The sequence below is a fragment of the Arvicola amphibius genome, chromosome 5, assembly GCF_903992535.2.
Source record: "Arvicola amphibius chromosome 5, mArvAmp1.2, whole genome shotgun sequence".
Taxonomy (NCBI): domain Eukaryota; kingdom Metazoa; phylum Chordata; class Mammalia; order Rodentia; family Cricetidae; genus Arvicola; species Arvicola amphibius.
The window spans coordinates 121,889,202-121,909,792 of NC_052051.1; the positions used below are offsets into that span (position 1 = coordinate 121,889,202).

Below are 20,591 nucleotides of genomic sequence, written 5' to 3' on the forward strand. Positions count from 1 at the left end.
GGACTTCCTGAGAGTTCACAAGTTTTCTCTCATTCTCTCTTCTAGCCTTAGATTTTGCCTCATGGCAATAGAGATTTTTTTTTTCCATTTTTTTCCCCACTTAGGTTTTATTTATCAAAAGAGAAAAAGAACATTACAACCAAAGCTAAAATAGCCTTCCATTTTATTCCTATTCTGTCTACCCACCATCTACTGGCAGTCGCAATGGTTATTAAGAACTTGGGTGTGTTGTAGTTCATGCTCTGTACGCTCTATGAATGAGACAGTATCTGTAAACACTGTGGTCTGGCCACCTTCTTCATGCGGATGCAGTGCTCACCCCAGAAGTGTTCAGCCCCTTCATTTGCTTTCAGTGCTGCGTGTTGGAGTTAAAGTTCAGCTCCTTTGACTTTGTATGGCCCTGTTACATTTGCATTTTTTCTATTTACTCTTCTTCTTATTGTGGTAACATGAGGATTTTCAAACTTTCAAAGCCTAGAGGTTACATAATTTATATCCTCCATTTTAGTAGCCAGTCTCACTTTTTTAGCAAATATGTATATTTAACAATGTTTATTAAAGACTAGTAGCAGAACATGCATTTTAATCATTCTTTTTGCATCTTGGATCACAGTAAAAAAAGATCTCTCTTATGGTTTCAACAAAGTTTATTTCTATTGTTTTTTTTTTTTTTCGCTTATTCCAGTGGCTGTCCTGCTTACCCTTAATAAACCCCTCGAGTCAAATGGAAAAAAAAAACAATGTTTAAAGTACACCAGAGTCTCTGTCCTTGTACACAAAATGATGCACCGTCAATCTCCATTTCCACTCCCATCTGTATTAATAATGTCCAGTATCCTATTTACATCTTGCTTTTCCGTCTTCTCCAAATTAGCCATTTTCAGATTGTTGGTGCTCATAATTATTTATAGCTTTTACTTGTTTACTAGCATATTTTCTTATTCATTAAACCCTTCCTTCTGATTTCAGTTTGTATCTTATTACAGCATGTTGTTCAACAGTCTTTCTCAGTCTGTGTGAGAGTATTTTTCACACATCCCCAATTTGTGAGTTTCCTGCAGAGGTGCCAACAAACTTTTACCCAACCCAGACAGACCACTGATGTCAAACCAAAGAAACAATCCCACCAAAATCTAGCTTTGTGAACCAGTGGGTTTATTGGGGTTCCTTGGAAGATCATGACTCACTCAAAGGCCACCCCATCTCTGGAAGAGCCCATCACGTGAATGGCAACTCGTGAAGGCTGCAGCCTTGGATCTCCCTACACACATTGCAGGCAACTCCATCAAAGAGTCTCTTCTTCCCAGAGATCCTTTTCTAGCCTTGGGGGGGGGGGAGCACTTGTGAATTTTGGAACTTTTGGGGTACCAGAGCCCAACAAGTTTCATGAGCTTCCTGAATCTCTGTAATTGCAATTAGCTTCCTAAGTGCAAAGAATATTTCATCTCTCTGGATGAAATATACAAGGCCTCCTGAAGGAGAGCCTAGCCAGTGTTTTCTCTGACTAGTTTGATGATCGTGATTAATTATTTCATACTAATTTGTATTTTAACAGTATGGATATTTCTAAAAATTGAGGCATAGGTATTATTGGTCTACACATCACTGACTTCACAGAAATATTCTGTTACATTTCATTTTCTTACCAAGGTGGGCACTGTTTGGAACATGAGGCTGCCCTGCAGTAGGATGCAGTGTTGTTCTTTGGTGAATAAATCTTGTGGTCTTTTATTAATTGTGTTTAGACTCATGCTTCAGAGATCTGTTCTCTCACTCTCTCTCTCTCTCTCTCTCTCCCTCCCTCCCTCCCTCTCCCTCCCTCCCTCCCTCTCCCTCCCTCCCTCCCTCCCTCCTCTCTCTCTCTCTCTCTCTCTCTCTCTCTCTCTCTCTCTCTCTCTCTCTCTCTCTCTGTATGTGTGTGTGTGTCTGTCTGTCTGTCAATACTTCATGAGACACCTGAGTGACTTTACATATAATAACTCTCCCTCCAGTCAGTTCTTGCATTCCCTAGCAAACTGGGCAAACAGATGTACCCTCATTGGTATCATCACTGCTAACATCTTGTTCTTTCTAAATTTGTTTTATACCTACTAAGTATGTGACAAACAGCAGTTTCCTTACTGCAGAGACACGTTCTGTGGAGAGAACACTTGAGTTCTTGTCCATCTCTGTACTTCATCCATATTACCCTAACTGGTTCCTTAACCTTTGAGTCTTAGCTTTCTCTTAAAATGAGGAAAAAAATAAAACACACTGCCTAAATAATTGTCCATTTGACATGAATTCATACTTACCTAAAATACAACAGAATCGTCATGGTGAGGTCTTTCCAATTCCATCTCAAACATTGTATGGAATATGTAATTCTGTATGACTGAAGTTAGACTCAGAGACTTTTGCAGATGACGAAGCTGTAACTTAGCATGAACTAGGATGTGCTCTATTTCTGCTCCCACAGGGCAAGGGCATAATGTGGACATCTATTTCAATATTTGTTTCTGCCAGAGAATAGGAGGTTTTCCAAGAGCATCAGGGAGTTATATGTGACATTGCAGAAATAATAATGTAAATTAGGGGGTAAACATTCATTTGCTTTATAAATATTTGAGTTCCTTTCACCTTTTCAGAGTTACTTGATGCTCCTGTCAAATTATGTGAACGTTAGAGAGCCTGAACTTTAGCTTTGGGCTTTTCACTCACTCATGGGGTGACCATGACCAATCTTTTCGACTGCTTGTCCTTTAATTAAGCTCTTAAGGGGCAAACGTACTAATAATTATAAACTGCCTTTTAGCTAGCTTTTAAGTGCTTAAAATAACGAAGGTGATAATATTATGTTTTATCTATGTAGTGGTTATTATAATGCTTTAAATGAAAACATAGACTTTTATTGTTATACATTAAACTTTTAGAATGAAATGAATTTTCTCTTATTTAATTATGGTTTTGCACATTTTAGTCTTACTAATAGCTGATTCCCTGTCAATCGATTCCTTAATCCCTTCACATACAATTGAAGATGAAGAAGTTGGGTCATTCTGTAGTGTCATTGCGCCGAGGGATGGTGGTAGGTCACACTCAGACTGAGCTCTGCTTGGCTTCAGGTCCTGGAGCATGGATGCATAAACCACAGACACCAGTGTTTGCTGTGGTATCCATTCCATTGAGAGAAAAAGAGCAGGGAAATTGAGCATGCCATCTTCTGGGAAAGAAGATCACACACATTCCTTATGCATGTAGAGGCTTGCATGAGCTGCCCTTTGAGGTGAATGTAATTATGGGTAAAGGCATCAGGGCTGGAAAACGGACACAGTTGCCAGCAGCCCCGTGAAAGGGGCCAAGATTTGATTTTAAGTAGAGTAGGTCTGAAGGGCAGCAGATTCCAAAGCCATTCTAATTTCCGTCATCTCTGGATTAAGTAGATGTTTCTAAGCTTTTATCTGTGGCCAAAGCTCTTGATTAGATTAGCGGAGGACACTCTTAGAAGCTCACACATCAGCAAATTGATAAGCATGCCTTCAGAAGGAGGCACAGGTGAAGTTAGTAGTGCTCCTGTCAGGGCTAACTCTACCGTTTCCTAGTCAACTTCTCCTCCATGGCTAAATTTTCCTCTTTCAGAACACAAGTTCTCATTTAATTCCTATAGCTACGTCTCTTGAGGGTCCAAGGCACAAGGTCCTTATCCTTGGGCTGGTGGATTGGCCTTTCTTAACAGCAGCAGAGTGGGTGTTGCCTCAGAATAGCCATGTAAGGTTGGTATTATTTTTATTTCATGCTACAAATGAGCAGGTTGAAGTTTAGAGGGTTTAACTATGTTGCTCTAGACCATTCAGCTAGGAAGTGGTGCAGCCATGTATTGAGTACATGTTCTCTGGCACTAAAAATCGTGTTTCCTCTGACTCACACGAAGAGATTTCAGCGCAGTTGGTTGACACTTGAAAGTCATGAGCAGGAGCCATCCACCCACAAACAGCTTCACCGCCCAGCAGCTTTCACGTTTTACATTTCGGCGTCTGAAAGGCATTCCTTTTGACTGAGTTCCTGACTGTCTCCTCCATGAAGTATTTCCGTTAATACATGGGCTTTTTCTTTTACAGATATTTACACAGACGTTTAAAGGATACCTAGTTAAATGATGCAGTCTTAGGTTTTAGTTGTGTAAATAATAGAAAATACGGTTGCGGGCTCTGTGGCCTCAAATGTCCACGCTGACATTGGTGTGTGTGACATTGGTGTAGAATCTTTTGATTTGGGTCACAAGATAGGTGCTGCAGATCAAGGGTCCACCTGAAGGAGAGAAGGAAGATGCTATATCAGCCATAGCTGACTTTTTCTTTCCTTTCTTTCCTTCCTTCTTCCTTCTTTCTTTTCTTCCTTCCTTCCTTCCTTCCTTCCTTCCTTCCTTCCTTCCTTCCTTCCTTCCTTCCGACCAAAGGCATTCTTTTGTGCCCTTTAGCAACTTGTGCTTATGACCAGAGATCCTAATTGCATCATGTTTGGAGTGTAGGAGAGAGAAAAGGCAGTATATACTGCAAAGTGAGGGGTTTGTGGAAGTGGCTATGTCTGTAGTGGGAAGGGTCAAAAATAAAACAGGAGTATGTGAGTATGTTTGGCTCACCACTGCCCATGACAGAAGATGCATGTTCTTTTTATCCTTCCCAACTGTGGGAGTGGCTTGGACAAAGCCTAGCATGACCCATGTTTCAGACCAGAATTCAGGAAGCAGCATGAGCAGGTGCCCAGGTCTCCCTGTATGAAGGGACCTCATTGCATACTTGTTTAAAGGTTAACAAACAAATATTATCATTTTATTCATGCTCTTGGCCATAGTTACAAAATGTAATCATTCAAGGTTCTGCTTGATAAGGATATTTTAGCTATAAATAGGATTTCTGTGTTTGATTCTGTATATGATCGCTCATAACACAGCTATTACTTTCTAGAACTGAACATGTAGACTATGGTAGGAAGTATTTAAATGTCTGATGACCGTCTTCATTCTCATTCTTCCATTTTCTTGTTTTAAATGATTTTCCTTAATTTTTATTAGCTGTTAATTTTGTTCACATGGTCCCCAGAATTAAAGTGCTTAGTTATTTACTTTATTTACTTAGTTATTACTTTATTGAGTTATTTATCACTCTATTCTTCTCACGCCTAGGGCCCTCAGTTCACCACCTTAAATGGTGGGGAAAAAAGGGTACAGTTTCATGGAGTGAAATGCATATGTGTTACTTTTCATTTGTTTTTTTTTCTCTGATCTGCTATGTTCACTATGCTCTTGGCTTCATTTTCGTAGTTAGATCTTTTATATGCATGACATGCAGTTTTCCTGGAGAGGGCAGGTCTCAGTCCTGGACCTAACTTTATTTTTGATGGCGACTGGCTTCTCTGCCAGTCACTTTACAGCAACTGGTGCTTGTTTATGATGGCTACTTTCTTACCCTTGTGAAGCTCCCATGCGTCAGTGTGCTTTGCACTTTCTGCCAGTGCCACGTGGTTTTAATTATTATATTTCATTGAGTATGGCTACTTCTCTCTTTTCATGATTTCTTAATGAATACATGACTGAAATATTCAATGAGTATTTTTGGATTCCAGTTTTTTTTTTTTTCCTGAGCAGTGCTCTTGATTGTGATCTAGTAAAGGATTCCAGGATGCATAAGGTGCCATCATTGAGTTCAAGATCCTGCAGAGTGGTTTGTAGGAATGCATAAAAGAGGGGCAGGTAGGGCCTCTGCAGCTAAGTCTCTCCCATTCACAGTGGAGCGTCCAGTTGTGTAGTTGGGCCCCTCTACTATTCTCTAGACCCTCTCCTACCAAGTTCTCTTGCTTTCCATTGATTATAGATAATGAGGTAGCCATAGATCAATTTGTGTCCATCAAAGCAAATATAAAATAGTTATCCTGGGAAACTGAAATTTATTGTGGGATGCCTTTTGGGGTCATAGTCTGGGAAAGACACAATCTACAGTCCCAGAATGAAAATAAGTAACAGTCCCCTAAAATATTTCTTTTTTAAGAATATCAGAATTAAAAAAAGAAATATAGATCTGATTTGCTATCAGTCATTTTGGTGAACTCCCCTGCCTGAGAGCTGAAGACAGACCATAGCTCTCACAGAGATTACATGAAGTGAAAATGTGTAATTTCTGCAATTGGGTTTTAATGTTGACTTTGAGGGACTGTAATGTTTGTGATGTTTTTGTGTTCTGAAGAGATTATTGAGTACATTAACACTACTCTGAACCCAGTAAATACCATTTTACAGTTTGTAATTGACAGCCCACATGTCCTTGGCTTTCAGAAGGCCACTCTTTCCTCCCTTATAGCTGCGTTTCAGGTCCTCTTATGGCCCTGCCTTTTAGGTTCTCCTAGACTTAGCCTTGAGATCTGTCAGGTCCTGCTCTCTTTGCTCTCTTCTACTTTTCATTTGGTCTAATAAACCACTTAAATCCAGATGTTTTCCAAATTTATTTCAAGGTTCCAGGCTTCTCAGTGTGACTTCCATATCTTAATTTATTCTTGGCATCTATACTCAGATATTAGTGGCCAGAAAAGGGTTTTTCATCTCTTACCTCTGCGCTCTGCAGAGTGTAGGAAATATTCTCAGAAGGTGGCCTCTTCATTCATTCTGTTTTTTCCATGATAGACACTCAATAGCTATCTGTGAGTCCTTTTCTTTATCACTCCCACTTGTAACACATCAGCAAATTCTACCTTGGTAGATACTGCCATCACCATGCCCATCAGAACCACTTTTGCATTTCCATGGCAACCCCTAGTCCAGTTTACAAAGATGCTCCAACCACTTGAATGCAGTAGTATTGTGTAACGTGTATCCTTCTACACTTGTGTCTTTTTACTCCAAATCCTACATGGCAGAAGGATGAGCCTTGCAGGCTGCAGGTCATGTCCTGTTACTTCCATGCCTAGTCGTCTCAGTGGGTTCTTATTTATTTGGAATGGAATCCACTCTGGGTGCCATTTCCCACAAGGGCTGCCCAAGGGGCTCTTTTGCATTCACCCACCTTCAGTCTGCCCCTTGGCGTTTAATTTACCCACTCCAGTGTTCCTTTCTTTGAGCATACGAAGCGGGTGCACAGCCAGTGCCTTCACCTGTGCTCTCTACCCTGCCTGGGGTGTCTTCTACATAATGGGTTGTTTTGCTCATCAGTACCTGCACTAAATGGTGCTCCCTGGAGTCCTCCCTGATGACCTTTCCTGCTGTCATCTCTAATTTACCCTTCCCCATCTCATCTCCTGCTCGCTTCCTTCACTGCAACATCCAGAAATCTTAATTACTTTATTAAATTGCTTCAAGTCATCTTTTTTTGATGTTTTTTCTTTCCTGATCAAAGTTAATGTCAGTGGGCAGACTGTCTGTCTGCTGTGACTTCTACAACAGGGCTAGGATGTAGCACAGCCCTGGCACCTGGTGCTTAGAATTCTTTAATAGACTATTAAATGAACGAACAAAAATACTTCAGGAGAAGCAAATGCTTCCTCCTGACAATATGTCAGCATATACTGTAAAGCCTAAAATGAGATGATTTCAGGTGCTATCTGACAATAAGAAGGAACTATGAAATAGAATGGGTAATAAAAGGAAATGAAATAGAAACTTCCTTATGGAAGTTACCAAAGAAAAAAATTATCTGGACTTCCTGTGTGATTTCAAAATCACACACATGCAGTGGCTTATCAGTCAGATGTTTGGTGTAAATTTGCAGGCTCTTTTGAGATACACATATGTCTCATATTCGGCGTTATCATCTTCCCTGAGTGTGCTTAAAGAACACTAGGGCCTTGCAGTGGTCAGCATAGTCATTCTTAAGACAGCGGCATCAAAGCATTTGCTGTAATGAGCACCCATTGAGCCCTGATAGGTAGATGTGGTTCCTGTCTTGAGCCTCAGAGACATCCTGGGGTGAAAGTGTCATTCATTGTCTTCTGTGGAAGCTTCAATAGGAGATCCATAAGCAACCATAGTGCAGCAGAGGAGTGCTTAGATTTGGAGGTGATGTGAAATCTACACTTGAATAAGTAAGAATTGGCTAGGCTGTAAGAGAGACAACAAAAGACATGGAAGGAGTGCAGACATCAAGTTCTGTAATTTGCAACCATGGAAACTGTAAGGAGAGCCATAAGCAATGAAGGTGGGAATAGGCAAAAACCATATGGCACAATGCCTTGTCTGTTGTGCATGCAGATTAGGTTTAACTATCAGGCAATGGAGGGATTTTGAATGACATTATTCTTGGTAGTAATAGGATTGTATAATTTACATTTTTAAGTGACTATTATATGATGGAGATCATTTCTAAAAGTAGGAATCTGGTAAAAGAGGATAAAGGATGAACTCACCCATGGAGGGTCAGCCAGAGACAGTGATATATAGACCCCAAAGGGACCTTGACACCAAAGTGGGGGAGGAGGCAGAAGTCACTGAGAGTAGCAGAGATGTAAAGAGCAAAGCAGTGCAGAAACCCATGGAGGAGAGGAGAATTTTTTTTCCTAAAGGAGGCAATGGCAGGAAAGGAAGCTGAAAGTTAAGCGTAGATGACTGCTTCCCATAATAAAGCTGTCTTCAGTGGATCTTTACCAGTGGCTGAGGAGCTGATGGAGAGGGAAATCCCCCAGAACTGAAAACCCCACCCAGTGTAGACAGCTGGCCCTGCTTCTCTTTTGTGTCTTTTGTGTTCTTTTTGGTGAGTTGTAATGGTGTGAGCTTATTTGCATATTCCCCTAAGAGGGAAGACACATGGGTACTAGGGAGAGTGGAATTTGCTTTAGACACAGGAAGCTTGAGAGAGAAGCTAGGAGGGAAAAGTCAGGGTGGGTGGTGGTGAAAGTGTGTGTAGAAAGGAAACAGAGGCCTTTTAATGGCTCTTAAAGATTCTTTGGAGTTGTGTGATTTTCAGCACCTTTGGAGGTAGGTTTTAGTTTTTTTTATTTTTATTTTTTTAACAATCTGCACTGTCACTCAAAGAAGTTGGTAAAGAAAGTAGATCCTCAGAAGACTGGCATATTTTTAATAAAAATGTCTAATGTTTTTCAATCTCCTTGTATTAAGCATCACACAGAAGAGGCAGTTTTGCCCCCATATAACTGTTTTGGCAAAGTAACAGCCAAGCAAGGAGCAGTTCGGGTCATAGGAGAGAAGTACCACATACAGAGTAGCTAAGCAAGAGCAGGGATCTACCTGATGTCCGTGGAGGAGAGGAGGGTACATAAGACGCAGCCATGTGGAATCTTCTCTAACCCAGTCTGCAGCTCACTCATTGAGAAAGCAACTATGCTGTTTTTGTTGGCTTTCACTCCTACTTTATTGGATTACTTAGCAGAAGGAAGGGAAGGACATCTTTCTCCGTGGGGGACACTGTTGGTATCAGGGCAGATGAGTCTTCCTAGTCCATGGACCTGCAGCCACACAGCAGGATTGGCTCTCATGGATTCCTGGACTCAAATGCCAGGAGCCCCCACAAGTCATCGTGACAGCCAGAAAAGTGAAAACACATTTCCAAATGCTCTTGGTAATTCATGCACAGCCAGGGTCTGGTGTCCTTCCTTATAAACAGCCAGAGAAACAAGTTATTCTTTTTTTAATTGTGGTATGAAAGATGGCAAAAATAAGAAAAGGAAGAGTTGAGTAAGTTATAAAACAATAGTGAGGAAACTAGAATAAATGTTTCTGCCACGTTCATCTGTGGTTTCTTGTGATTTTTTCCGAGGCCAAGAATAAGATTTCTCATACGAATACTCATGTGTTGCTGCATTCTAGGGTTGCACTGACTACAGCGGCACCCTAAATAGCATCATGCATGGGTTGAAACACCATCTCCTCAAATAGAGAGCAATCTGTTACAAAACAAATCGACTTTATGATTATCCAGTAATGTGGACTCCCAAATACCTTGAATTCCTTATACAGCAAGCTGCTCATTTTAATTTCTACAGAATGGAATCCCCCTCCGGTACCATTGCCCTCGTCTATAAATAGCATACCTGGCTAGACTTTGCAAGATGCCAGCTTTAGCGCGCCCAGTTGCTAAGCATCACCTGTTGTCTTTCTGAGTTCTGCACTAACACTTGTGGAGCTTTCATGCCATACTGAAGCTGCTTTTCTACTTTATTTTTTCAGTTATTCATGGTGGACAATGGAGCAGATGACTGGAGAATAGCCATGACTTATGAGCGTATTTTCTTCATCTGCTTGGAAATACTGGTGTGTGCTATTCATCCCATACCTGGGAATTATACGTTCACATGGACGGCCCGGCTTGCCTTCTCCTATGCCCCCTCCACAACCACCGCTGATGTGGATATTATTTTATCTATACCAATGTTCTTAAGACTCTATCTGATCGCCAGAGTCATGCTTTTACATAGCAAACTTTTCACCGATGCCTCCTCTAGAAGCATTGGGGCACTTAATAAGATAAACTTCAATACGCGTTTTGTTATGAAGACTTTAATGACTATCTGCCCAGGAACTGTGCTCTTGGTTTTTAGTATCTCATTATGGATAATTGCCGCATGGACTGTCCGAGCTTGTGAAAGGTAAGTTTGTTTCTTTTCCTGAGAAAATAATTTGCCATATAGTAACTTCAGAAGTGGGAGAAAGAACATGATGTGCTTGAGTTTTGAAATTTTTCACTGTCTTTTGAATAACAGTAACAAAGCTTTCCCCAGGGTTTCTGTATAGAGCCAATGCTTTGATGCTTGTGTATTCTGCTTTCCGACTTGATCAGTTTTCAATGGAGAGTTGTCTTTGTAATCTGTCAGAATTCAGAGTCCAGGACATTTTGTGGTGATGCTGTATGGGAAATGTTACATTGCTGAGGCACTTCTGGTTTAAGTATTGATTGTTATTGAAGCAGGAAGTCTTGATGTGACAGGTTTGAACTTTAGGGGCCCTGTTAAAGTAGTTTGTTAACTGTAGTGCCCATTTGTACTACTCTGTGCATGGTTACCTATTAAAGACTTGATGGACGCATGGGTTGGTTTCTATTGTACATTCAAGAACTAACAGAAAGAGACTGTGTGTTTCTTGTCTGAAAAGTTCTAATGTTTTAGGGGTGCACACAGCTCTGGTGTTTTAGGGGTGCATATGAGCTGTCAGTGTTCAGAGGCTACTCATAGAGTCTAAGCGAACCAATTATATTATCAACAATGTTCACTTAGCTGCTTAATAAACAAAATACATTTATGAATGGCCTATCGAAAAAGTTATTTAAGAATGGGTTGTGAGTATGGCTGTAGGACCCTGGGAAGGAAATTCAAGCTAAAATTAGTACATGAGCAATAGGAGTGGGTTCTAGCTCTTACTTTTGAACAGAAACAAAATTGCACAACTCCGCCATCCACACTGTGACATGGTAAATCTTATTTTAGAACTTTTCCCTCCTCTTTATATTCCCCCCTTTTCCTTTCTCTGGAATAAATAGTACTTCGTTTACTTTCCTTTGTTGTTTTGGTTTTGTTTGTTTATTAGATTTTTTAATTTTTTTTCTTTCGGCTCAGTTTTGTGTATTGTTACCATGGAATCGTCTCTAAACCTTTCCCCGTTCTATAGTCCTCCCTCTTCCTCTTTAGATATTAAACTTTGCCACAGTCTCCTATTGAAGTAGTGGCTTTCAGAACCTTTCCCTCCTGCTGTGTCATGTCAGGGAGGGATTTTTGCTGTGTGTGTTTATCTGTACATGTGTGTACATGTGTGTGTACATGTGTGTTTGTGTGTATATGTGTGTGTATATGTGAGTGTGTGTTTATGTATGTATCTGTATGTGTGTGCATGTCTGTATGTGTGTATGTGTGTATATGTTTGTGTATCTATATATGTGTGTGTGTATCTGTATGTCTGTATATTTGAGTGTGTGTGTGTGTGTCTGGTGCCTTTTTCTTTATTCCTTTGCTTATGTCTTTACTTATTTACTCTGGGTGATCCCATTTTGTGATAATTTCTGTGAAGACACAGTGTGTGAGAGAATGACCCAGACAACATGGTGGTCTGTTTTCTCAGACAGTGTTCATGGACAGTGTGGCTAGATATAAAATTTCAGATTGCAAACTCATGCTTCAGAAAAGGAAGATTTCGTTTCCCTTTGTGTTCAGAGTCCATTCTCATTTTAATCTTTTTTTTTCTTTTTTCTTTTTCTTTCTGAAAGCCTCCAGGATTGGTATTCTAAAATTGTACAAGATTATGAATCTGTTTCAGTCTATGATTCTGGGAACTTTCTTCGCCCATTCTGTTGTGGAAATTTTGATCACACTCTAAGGCTTAAATAAATTTTTACCATGAATTGGGGGGGGGCAGAGCTAACACCTACCCCAGTTGGTCATAGAGACACCAGCAATTTGGATAGAGGAGCCACACTGGAAGGAAAGGGTGAGGACTTGAGTTTGGTGCTTTCTTTTGTTTTTTGGGGGGGTTGAGTGAAGAGACATGTCTCTTGCTCGGTCTTCATCCAAAATTAAGGTCAGCTGGTTGCTTCTCAGCTTCTCTGATCTTTCAGGTTTTCACCCCACATCTGACTTCCAAGTCTTTGTTGGTAGACAGAACACTAGAGACTTAGATTAGACCTACATACAGCAGCCATGGTAAAGTCAGTGCCATGGGACCTGAAAGCCATCCTGGCCATGACCTGAGTGGTTGACAGGGTGTTGACTACAGGGCCATAAGGCTGCAGTATATATAATATAAATATAGTACAATAAATAAAGTATCAGTAGATTCATGTATAGCTACTAAGCTGGAACAAAACATCACCATTCAGTATTGAAATTCCTATTTTTCAATTCATAGAAAGGAAATTGATTTCTTAAAGCCCCTGGATTTCGTTGTGTGGATAATGATCTCTGTATATTAGTTTTTAAATTTTTCTTATTTTCTGTCTATCTTTGCTTTCTATATTGGAAGACAAGTTCAGTTTGATTTTTAAACTTTCTGTTGGGGTTAGGGAGTTACGTAGAACTTTTGCCTAACATAACTGAGCTCTGGATGCTCCTGACAATAAAAGCAAGTAAACAAATAAACATAGTTTTGTTTTTCGAATTAACTTCATCCATGCTATTCCAGTGTCTAAATTTTGACCCCATGTGCTCATTTGTGTTTGATAGCCTCTGGCTTCTCCTTTGCTGTTATACAGTGGTTTGTTTGTCAATGTGAAGGCTGCTTTTAAAAATCTTTGCTCTTTGTATTTTGTGTCCCCAAAGATGCATTTTCTTCTTCTTTTTGCTTGCTTTTTCTGAAGCTTTCCTTCAATGCTTGAGTGTCCTTGGCTTCATGTTCATACTGAAGGACATATGTGAAAGAAGCTTTAGGCTTCTATCTAGAACTAAACACTATACTCTTCACTGAGGGGAGATTTGGTTGACGGGAAGTAACAGTGTATTTTGTATTTCCTCTGCAAATCTGACCACCCTATGAGCAATCATTTCTGTGGCCTCATCATTGAAGCCAAAGTATGAATGAGTACTTTGTAGGAATTCCTGTGAAAGCAGGGGAGGAAGAGATCTGAAAAGTCCATATGCAAATATTCATTTTCAGGTTCTAGTCAGGGTGTGCTGGAAACCATTCAACCAGTCCACAGACCTGCTCAGCTCTCTCCTGACTACAAAAGTCCAGATTCCCACAGACTTGGCTAAGAGCACTCCTCATTTCCAGAGCAGAAGACGGGGTTAAGTGTTTGCCTCTGTGTAGTTGACTCTCTTCTCCCATGTTCCTCCCTGCAGTGGGCCAGTGTGAACCATGCTGGAGTCATATGTGGTCAGGTCCCCAGTGCCCTGAGAGCTGATTCTTGTTTTACCTCTGACCTAGAATTCTTCTTTCTTGAGATCAGCTTTCTGGTATCTTTAGTACTGTGTTGCCACTCATTCACTTTGTCTTTATGAATTTATACTTTTTTATTTGCTTAAAGTTATCTATAGCTATTCTTAGAGAGTTGAGAGAAGGAGCCACAAGGAGCACCCATGGGTGAGTTCATCTGCTTTTCTGCAAGTTTATCTGGGGCTAAGATTTAAAACCATGCATCTGGAACTTCTATACTTAAGTATAAGTATAGTATTTGAAGGACTAAAGTGTTTTTGTTTTGGTTGTTTTTTGCTGTACTGGGGATCAAACCCAGCCCTTGTTAGATAAGCATTCTACTATAGCAATAATATCCAATAGTTCCTAACATTTTCTTTTTAAAGAAAGATACCTGCTTAAGGTAATGCTCATCACCTGACAATCATGATATTTATGGGCTTAAGATGCTTTCTGGAACAGATTACCTACCAAGTTGAAGAATGAATATTAAAAACTTAGTAGACATACCTATTCAGATTCTGACTACCATTTTCTGCCTGGCAGTGTGGCTGTAGTGGGTAAAAGCATCCTTGGTAATATTTGCATAGGTTTGGGCGCTTTCTACTGTGATTGTTTCCAAAGACACTAAGTCACCTCAGATTGTTCACCTGCCATGCATTTTCTTTTTTTAAATGATTCATATCACCATTTTTACCCCAAATATAGAAATTCTGAGGCAAGCCGTGCCAAGTTAGAGCAGCCCAAAGGATATGTGTTTTTGTCATGTTTAAATGGTTAAATGGTAGCCATTCCTATCTTCATCAACAGGTGATTAAAAGAGAAAGTGTCCACTATACCAGGAAAATGCATCTACAGTAGTGACAGAAACCAACCAGCAGAGCTTTGGTTTTGTGGTAAAGGGGACAAATGCCAGGCTCAGGATCGCAACCACAAGGCTGAGTCACAGCTTGCCATTTACCCATCACTTTGATAGACTTTCCACATTGGATTTTTTTTCTTTTCAGCAATTTTTCCACTTTGCTTTGGAACATCTCCAGATTGTGACTTTTAGATGCAGGGATATGTATCTGTTGGGACCGGGCTCCATCACTCTGCATTTTGATGGGTTGTGGTTTTCTGTAATGGTCTGGCTGTTGGAAGGAGAAGTTGCCTTGATGACGGGTGATGACTGCATTTGTCTGTGGGGATAAGGACAACCATTGAGGATGCAGTTAGAGATTGTTTTGGTGTAGTAAAGTAGCAGTTGTAGGTTCCTCTCCAAGATTGTGTCTCCTACAAATGTCAGAAGCTAGAGCCACAGAATCTCACCAGCATGGCTCCCAAAATGTGAGCTGAACAGGAACAACAACAATAGTCATTCTGATTGCATGAGGAAAAGCCCGGAAGCCTGAACCCTATACAGATCACTAACAGCAGGTAACTAAGGAGTGCTGAGAGCGGGAGAAGTAGTCTTCTCTGGGAAGAGCACACCAATTGGTTATCCAACACCACTAGCCAGCCCTAGAAGCACACAGACAAGTACTATTATACAGACCGAGCGGATGGTACTTAGGAATATTTGTGTGTGTACATAGACATATAGAAGTGAGAGCAAATAGTGAAAAGAGAAGTCCACGCTCTTGAAAGAGAGCAAGATAGGATAGATGGACAAGTCTGGATGGACGAAAGGGAAAAGTGAACTTATGTAATTGTACTATAATATCAAAAAACAAAATTTAAAATATATGAGGATATATAAACTATTTCAACAGAGTTTCCGTTTTAAATATTATTGCACCAGCTTGCCCTTTCCTCCTTGATGTTGGTTTGTCTCTCTCTGTCTCTCGCTTCTTCCCCTTGCTGACCGTTTCTCACTCCTCCCCTCCCTGACTTCCTCCCCTCCTTCTGCTTTCCCTCCTTCCCACCCTTCTTTCGTTTTTTGTTTTGTTTTTCCTACAAGTCAGTTTTACTTAAATCAGGGCTGTCCAAGAAAACATTGTTAGCCACTCATGATCTGAATTTTGGGGTTTGAATTAAATTACGGCACACATTAAAAGTCACGAGACATTCGTTTTGTAATAAATAAGGCAGTGAAATTACTCATTAGTAGACTTTTTAAGATAAGCTATTAGGTCTGCCCCCTCTCCCTTCTTCTTAATTCCAGTGAAGATTACTTTTGTTTCAGGGATGTACTTTTTGGGATTCTCCAAATACTCCATCAGGGCATCCTCTCCCCAGGTGATGCCTTTGTTCTTGTTGGCATCTGTGTACGAGAATCCAGCCGCCTGACCTGTCTTCCTCCCAAACAGACTGTGGAGGTTTGGTCCAGTCTTATGCTTGCCTCCCTTTTCCACAGTGTGGCACTGGGCACACTTCTGAACAAAAACATTTTGCCTTTGTCAACGTCACCCATTTTTAATTCACTCCTTGGTGATCAACACCAGAAACGCTGCCCGAAGACGGACGTCCTGCTCTCTAGCCCAAGGACACACCAGCCTGCGCCTATGTACTGGGGTTGGTGCAACCACACTTGTTCATGTCTTTTCTAAGTATATACTGTTTCATATAAGCATAACTCCCTTACATGTTTGATCTAAGCAAACCACACTGTTTTATCTTTGGCCCATCTAAGTATCCTGTCTACATCAAAGGGACATGTTTTATATCTAATAGAAACTCTATTTTTAGTTAATTAAAAGAACGTTAAGAATGTTTCAAGGCTGGAGGTCTTCCTTGGCTGTGAAGTGCACTGTGAACTGCTGTTGCACAGGACCTGAGCTTGGGCTCCCACAGCCATGTCAGGGAACTCAGGATCTGAAGCATTCAGTGCCTTCTTCCGGCCTCTGCAGGTACCTGCACTTATCCATACCCAGACAAAAGCATAATTAAAAAGAAAACAAATCTTTAAAACAATAACTGTGAGAATATTTTAAGATTGAAAGAGTCAGTCAACTTTCTGGAAAAGGTCATGTTGGTCCCTGTCCTCTTACTAAGCGCAGGGTTTCTAGAAGTTTCTTGAAAGTGTTCTCTATTGATGGGGAAAGCATCCTATAGAAGGAATCTATGTTTCATTCATGGTATACAATGTGTTCAATATTTATTCGCCTGTGGATAAGTGTATGTGTATATTTTATACTATATACATACAATGGATGTATTGTATAGGCAGTATGGATAATATAATATGTGACTTTATAATTATAAAATTTCTACATTTTACATATATATGTAAGTACTTGAATATGCATGAATTTGTTGAATCGTTAATTTATTTATTTGGGTGAATGATAGGTAAAAGCAGAGAAGGGAGGAATCTAGTATTAGTTCACTTGCCTCTTTGGTTAGTAAACATCTGCCTTCAGCTAAACAAGAGTCATCACACTCTGGTTCTGATGTAGTCTTTTCCAATGCAAGCCAAGAAGTGTGACATTATCCTGGTAAATAATCTGACGTTCAAAATGGCTCAGATCTGGACATTCCATCAGGATTTATCTAGGAGAAATCTAGAAGAAACTTCAGGAGTAATTTTGAAACAGAAGAAACTGGAATATTCGAGCTTAAGTGCCTGCCCTTTGGGAAGTACCTAGCATTTGTGTGCATCTCCTCAGACATCTTTAGTCTTGTAGAAATCGCCTAGTGAATGGTCAATTTAACATGTGTCCATGATGTTGTTCCTAAGATGTTACTATAGTAGCAATCTGGCAAGCCTGTGTGTGCATGGGGGCTAGTGCTATGTTATATTAAGAAAATCATCTTGTCATTGCTTTATTTTTATAGTTATTATTATTATCACCATCAAGGTTTGGAGAACAACTAGCATTTAAATCACACCAGGAATTCCAGGAGGGGAAGTATACTTGCTTGTTCTCATCTTCTGGGACACATTCTTGGTGTATGTTAATTAATACTGAAGTTTTAGAGACTAAGTGGTATTACAACCTTCTGAAGCTTAAGAGTCAATGAAATGGAATATTTCTGTGCTCAATATGTTCTTTTTTGACACAATTTTTTTTTAATTTGAAAGAGAGGATATATGCAAAGGCAAATGAGTACTGAGCACATGGACTCTGGGGCCGGTGTTCCCAAGTAAAAGTCGGGAATGTTTCTGTCACTGGGGAAAGGATCATGGCGTTAGGTTAGGATGTCCTTTTACATATAACTTCATACTCTGATTTATTATTCATCGTCTTGTCTATAAGCATATTTAAATAGATTAACTTGTATGCATTAGTTGAGAGGGAGATGTTTTGAAAAATAAATTTGAGATGATTTCATTTTGAAAGTGGAAAAGTTAAGTGAAGAGTGAATTTGGATGTGATTGTTTTCTGGAACTCTGAGCTGCATTGCAAGTGGCCTGACTGAATTCCGGCACCAAAACCCAGAAGATAAAAATTAATGTGGTTTCCAATTACCAGAGAAAATTTCAGAACCAGAGATTTCCATTTCAATATGTTTATTGTGTTAATAAGTATGTTATAATATTACCCCAATGGAGTATTTATTTATTTTCTACTATGTGTGTGGCAATTTTACTAATAGTCATTTACAATGTATTTTCAAAAGTTTAGTTTTTAAAAACGTAGATGATTTCTGAAATACATCTGTAACTTTATTCTTCATAGTGTCTGGTGGAATATTACAGGCAAATCATACTCCATAATAAAGTGACACACAGCGTAAGTTTACACAAGTAGCTGTCTTCTGACATCAGTGTTTTGAATAGGTTGGGGAGGGAACCTATCCAATGGAATACCTTTTGGTCCAGGAACACACAGCAGTAGGGTTTCCTGAAGAAAAAGACCACAGTGCTTTGTAATTAGTCTTTCATCCTTTCAACTTATAGATAATATATGGGATTCCAGTTTCTATGGATAATGGGCTCTGAATCGTGTCCAGTTATACATTAGAATGAGTACTCTTATTCATGAGAACCCAAAAGGTAATTGTTATTAATATCTGCTGCCTCTGTTCAGCGTTGCACTGATACCCTTACCTGACTGCCTTGGTCTGTGCATTCAAGGTCATTGTTTACCCTTTGTCGGGCGTGCTTTAAAGTAGGCTTTAGTGTGTGCTAAGTGATTTGATGTGCCTCGATCCTAGTCTTCACTTTGCTTTTTACCAAAAAAAAAAAAAAAATGTTTGAACTTTTATTTTCCCTTTTCATGTGGCAAATGCCAACTTTTGGAGGAGGAATGGCTTGTGGCTGCTTCACCTGTTCTATTGTGGTTTCTATTATCAATATAGGATTACCTGTAGGAGAGTGTAATGGAGAACTACATTTAACAATGCTGGCCCATTCTCCCAGTCCACCAGCCAAGCTTTTATCTTATATTTTCAGGAGACTCACTCAGAGGACTGCTGTCTTTTAAACCCTGGCCTTTAGGGTTGCCCGATTCTTTCTCATTTGCTTAAATTTGAGACATGGCATTTATGATGGAGTCTCTTTTATGTTTATAGAAGTGCCATTAACTATGCATTGCGATACTAGGTAAACATAGTCCTTGTATTTGTTACACGGTCCCGGATAACTATATTACTTTTCACCTCTCCAGCTTCCAGCTGTTGCGAGGTGAACAGCAAGCATTCATCAATGCATTTGTAATATGTGGTTGATGGTAATGTAATACCTTGTTTACTTCCAGGGTCTGATTCATACAGTACACTTCTGGCGTTTTCATGCTCATAAATGAGTCACAGCTTTAAAATGGCCCCTTCAAGTTACAAAAGTCTGCACTCTAGACGCCATCAGCATGCGCTAGTGGCTTGCAAAACCTCTGTGCTTAGTGTAATGTCCCCGAATGAAATGGTCGTTAAGGTTTTTTGGAAGAAAAAACAAAAGCATGGTCTCAAGCTTCGTTTTCTCTTCGCCCCTATATAGATTGATGGGGTGAAGGAGTCTACCTCCGAGGTAACAACCGAGAGTAATATTTGCAGCAGGAGGGCTTTGATGGCCTCATCTCAGGAGCGAGGGATGGAAAGTGCCTTCTGGGGTTCTTACAGTAGCACAGTGCAAAATTGAACAGCCTAGGCATCCAAGCTCAGTAGACCCCTGACAGCAGAGTCAGCTCATAGCCGTCTTACCCCTCGGGCATCTATGCTCAAGTCCATTTCTTCCTAGATTTCGGAAATGCCTTGAGTTACAACACGTAGAATATGTGTGTAAGGTGTATACATGAAGGCTTGGTCAGCGAACTCATACAGTTCACTTTCACCGGACCCTTTTAGTTTTTAAGAACATTCATACTTTCTTAGACTCCAGGCTGGATTGGGGGGTAAACAGTGTTTATTATTTGCCTACAGTTTTTTTTTGCGTTCTATTTCTGTTTTGTTTTTTGTTGTTGTTTTAAATTATGAATATCAAAGCCAGGTCGTTGAACATGCCAATTTGTGTCTATTTTAAAGCTATACCCACACCAGTGCATCTTGTTATTTTATAACTAATGCTTCTTTACTGCAAAATTGTATTAAAGTAAAGGAGAAAAATTTTAAGACAAAAAGGTTTCTTCTTATACAAGAAAATGTATACATTTTGCCATGCACCAAATTTATACATATCTGCTTCGTACTGCAACAGTCAACTTTTATAACCTTAATCCATGTTAATGAAGTTGTTCACTGTTAGTAGGCAGGGAATAGGGCCTTTGTGTTCTAGTCCAGAGCCGGTGTTAGGTGATAAAGCACCTACTGAGTGTTGGGAAGTCTGTTTGGCTGTGCTCCAATGAAGAAAGGCCTGAGCTGCTTCTCTGATGCTTGGCCTGGCAGGATAGTTTATGGATGACTCCTGGGATCCCAGGAAGGA

At 40.0% G+C, this 20,591-nt stretch overlaps 1 protein-coding gene and 1 pseudogene across 1 annotated transcript in view; one reads left to right on the forward strand and one right to left on the reverse strand.

The window, feature by feature from the left end:
* The window catches only part of Kcnn2 (potassium calcium-activated channel subfamily N member 2), a 126,765-nt gene that overhangs the window by 24,668 nt on the left and 81,506 nt on the right, over positions 1-20,591 (forward strand). Inside the window, exon 4 of the mRNA XM_038329333.2 lies at positions 10,145-10,563. Within this exon, the coding sequence (XP_038185261.1) occupies positions 10,145-10,563 (419 nt within the window). The remainder of the gene's footprint in view (positions 1-10,144; positions 10,564-20,591) is intronic.
* LOC119814056 lies at positions 15,889-16,205 on the reverse strand (annotated as a pseudogene).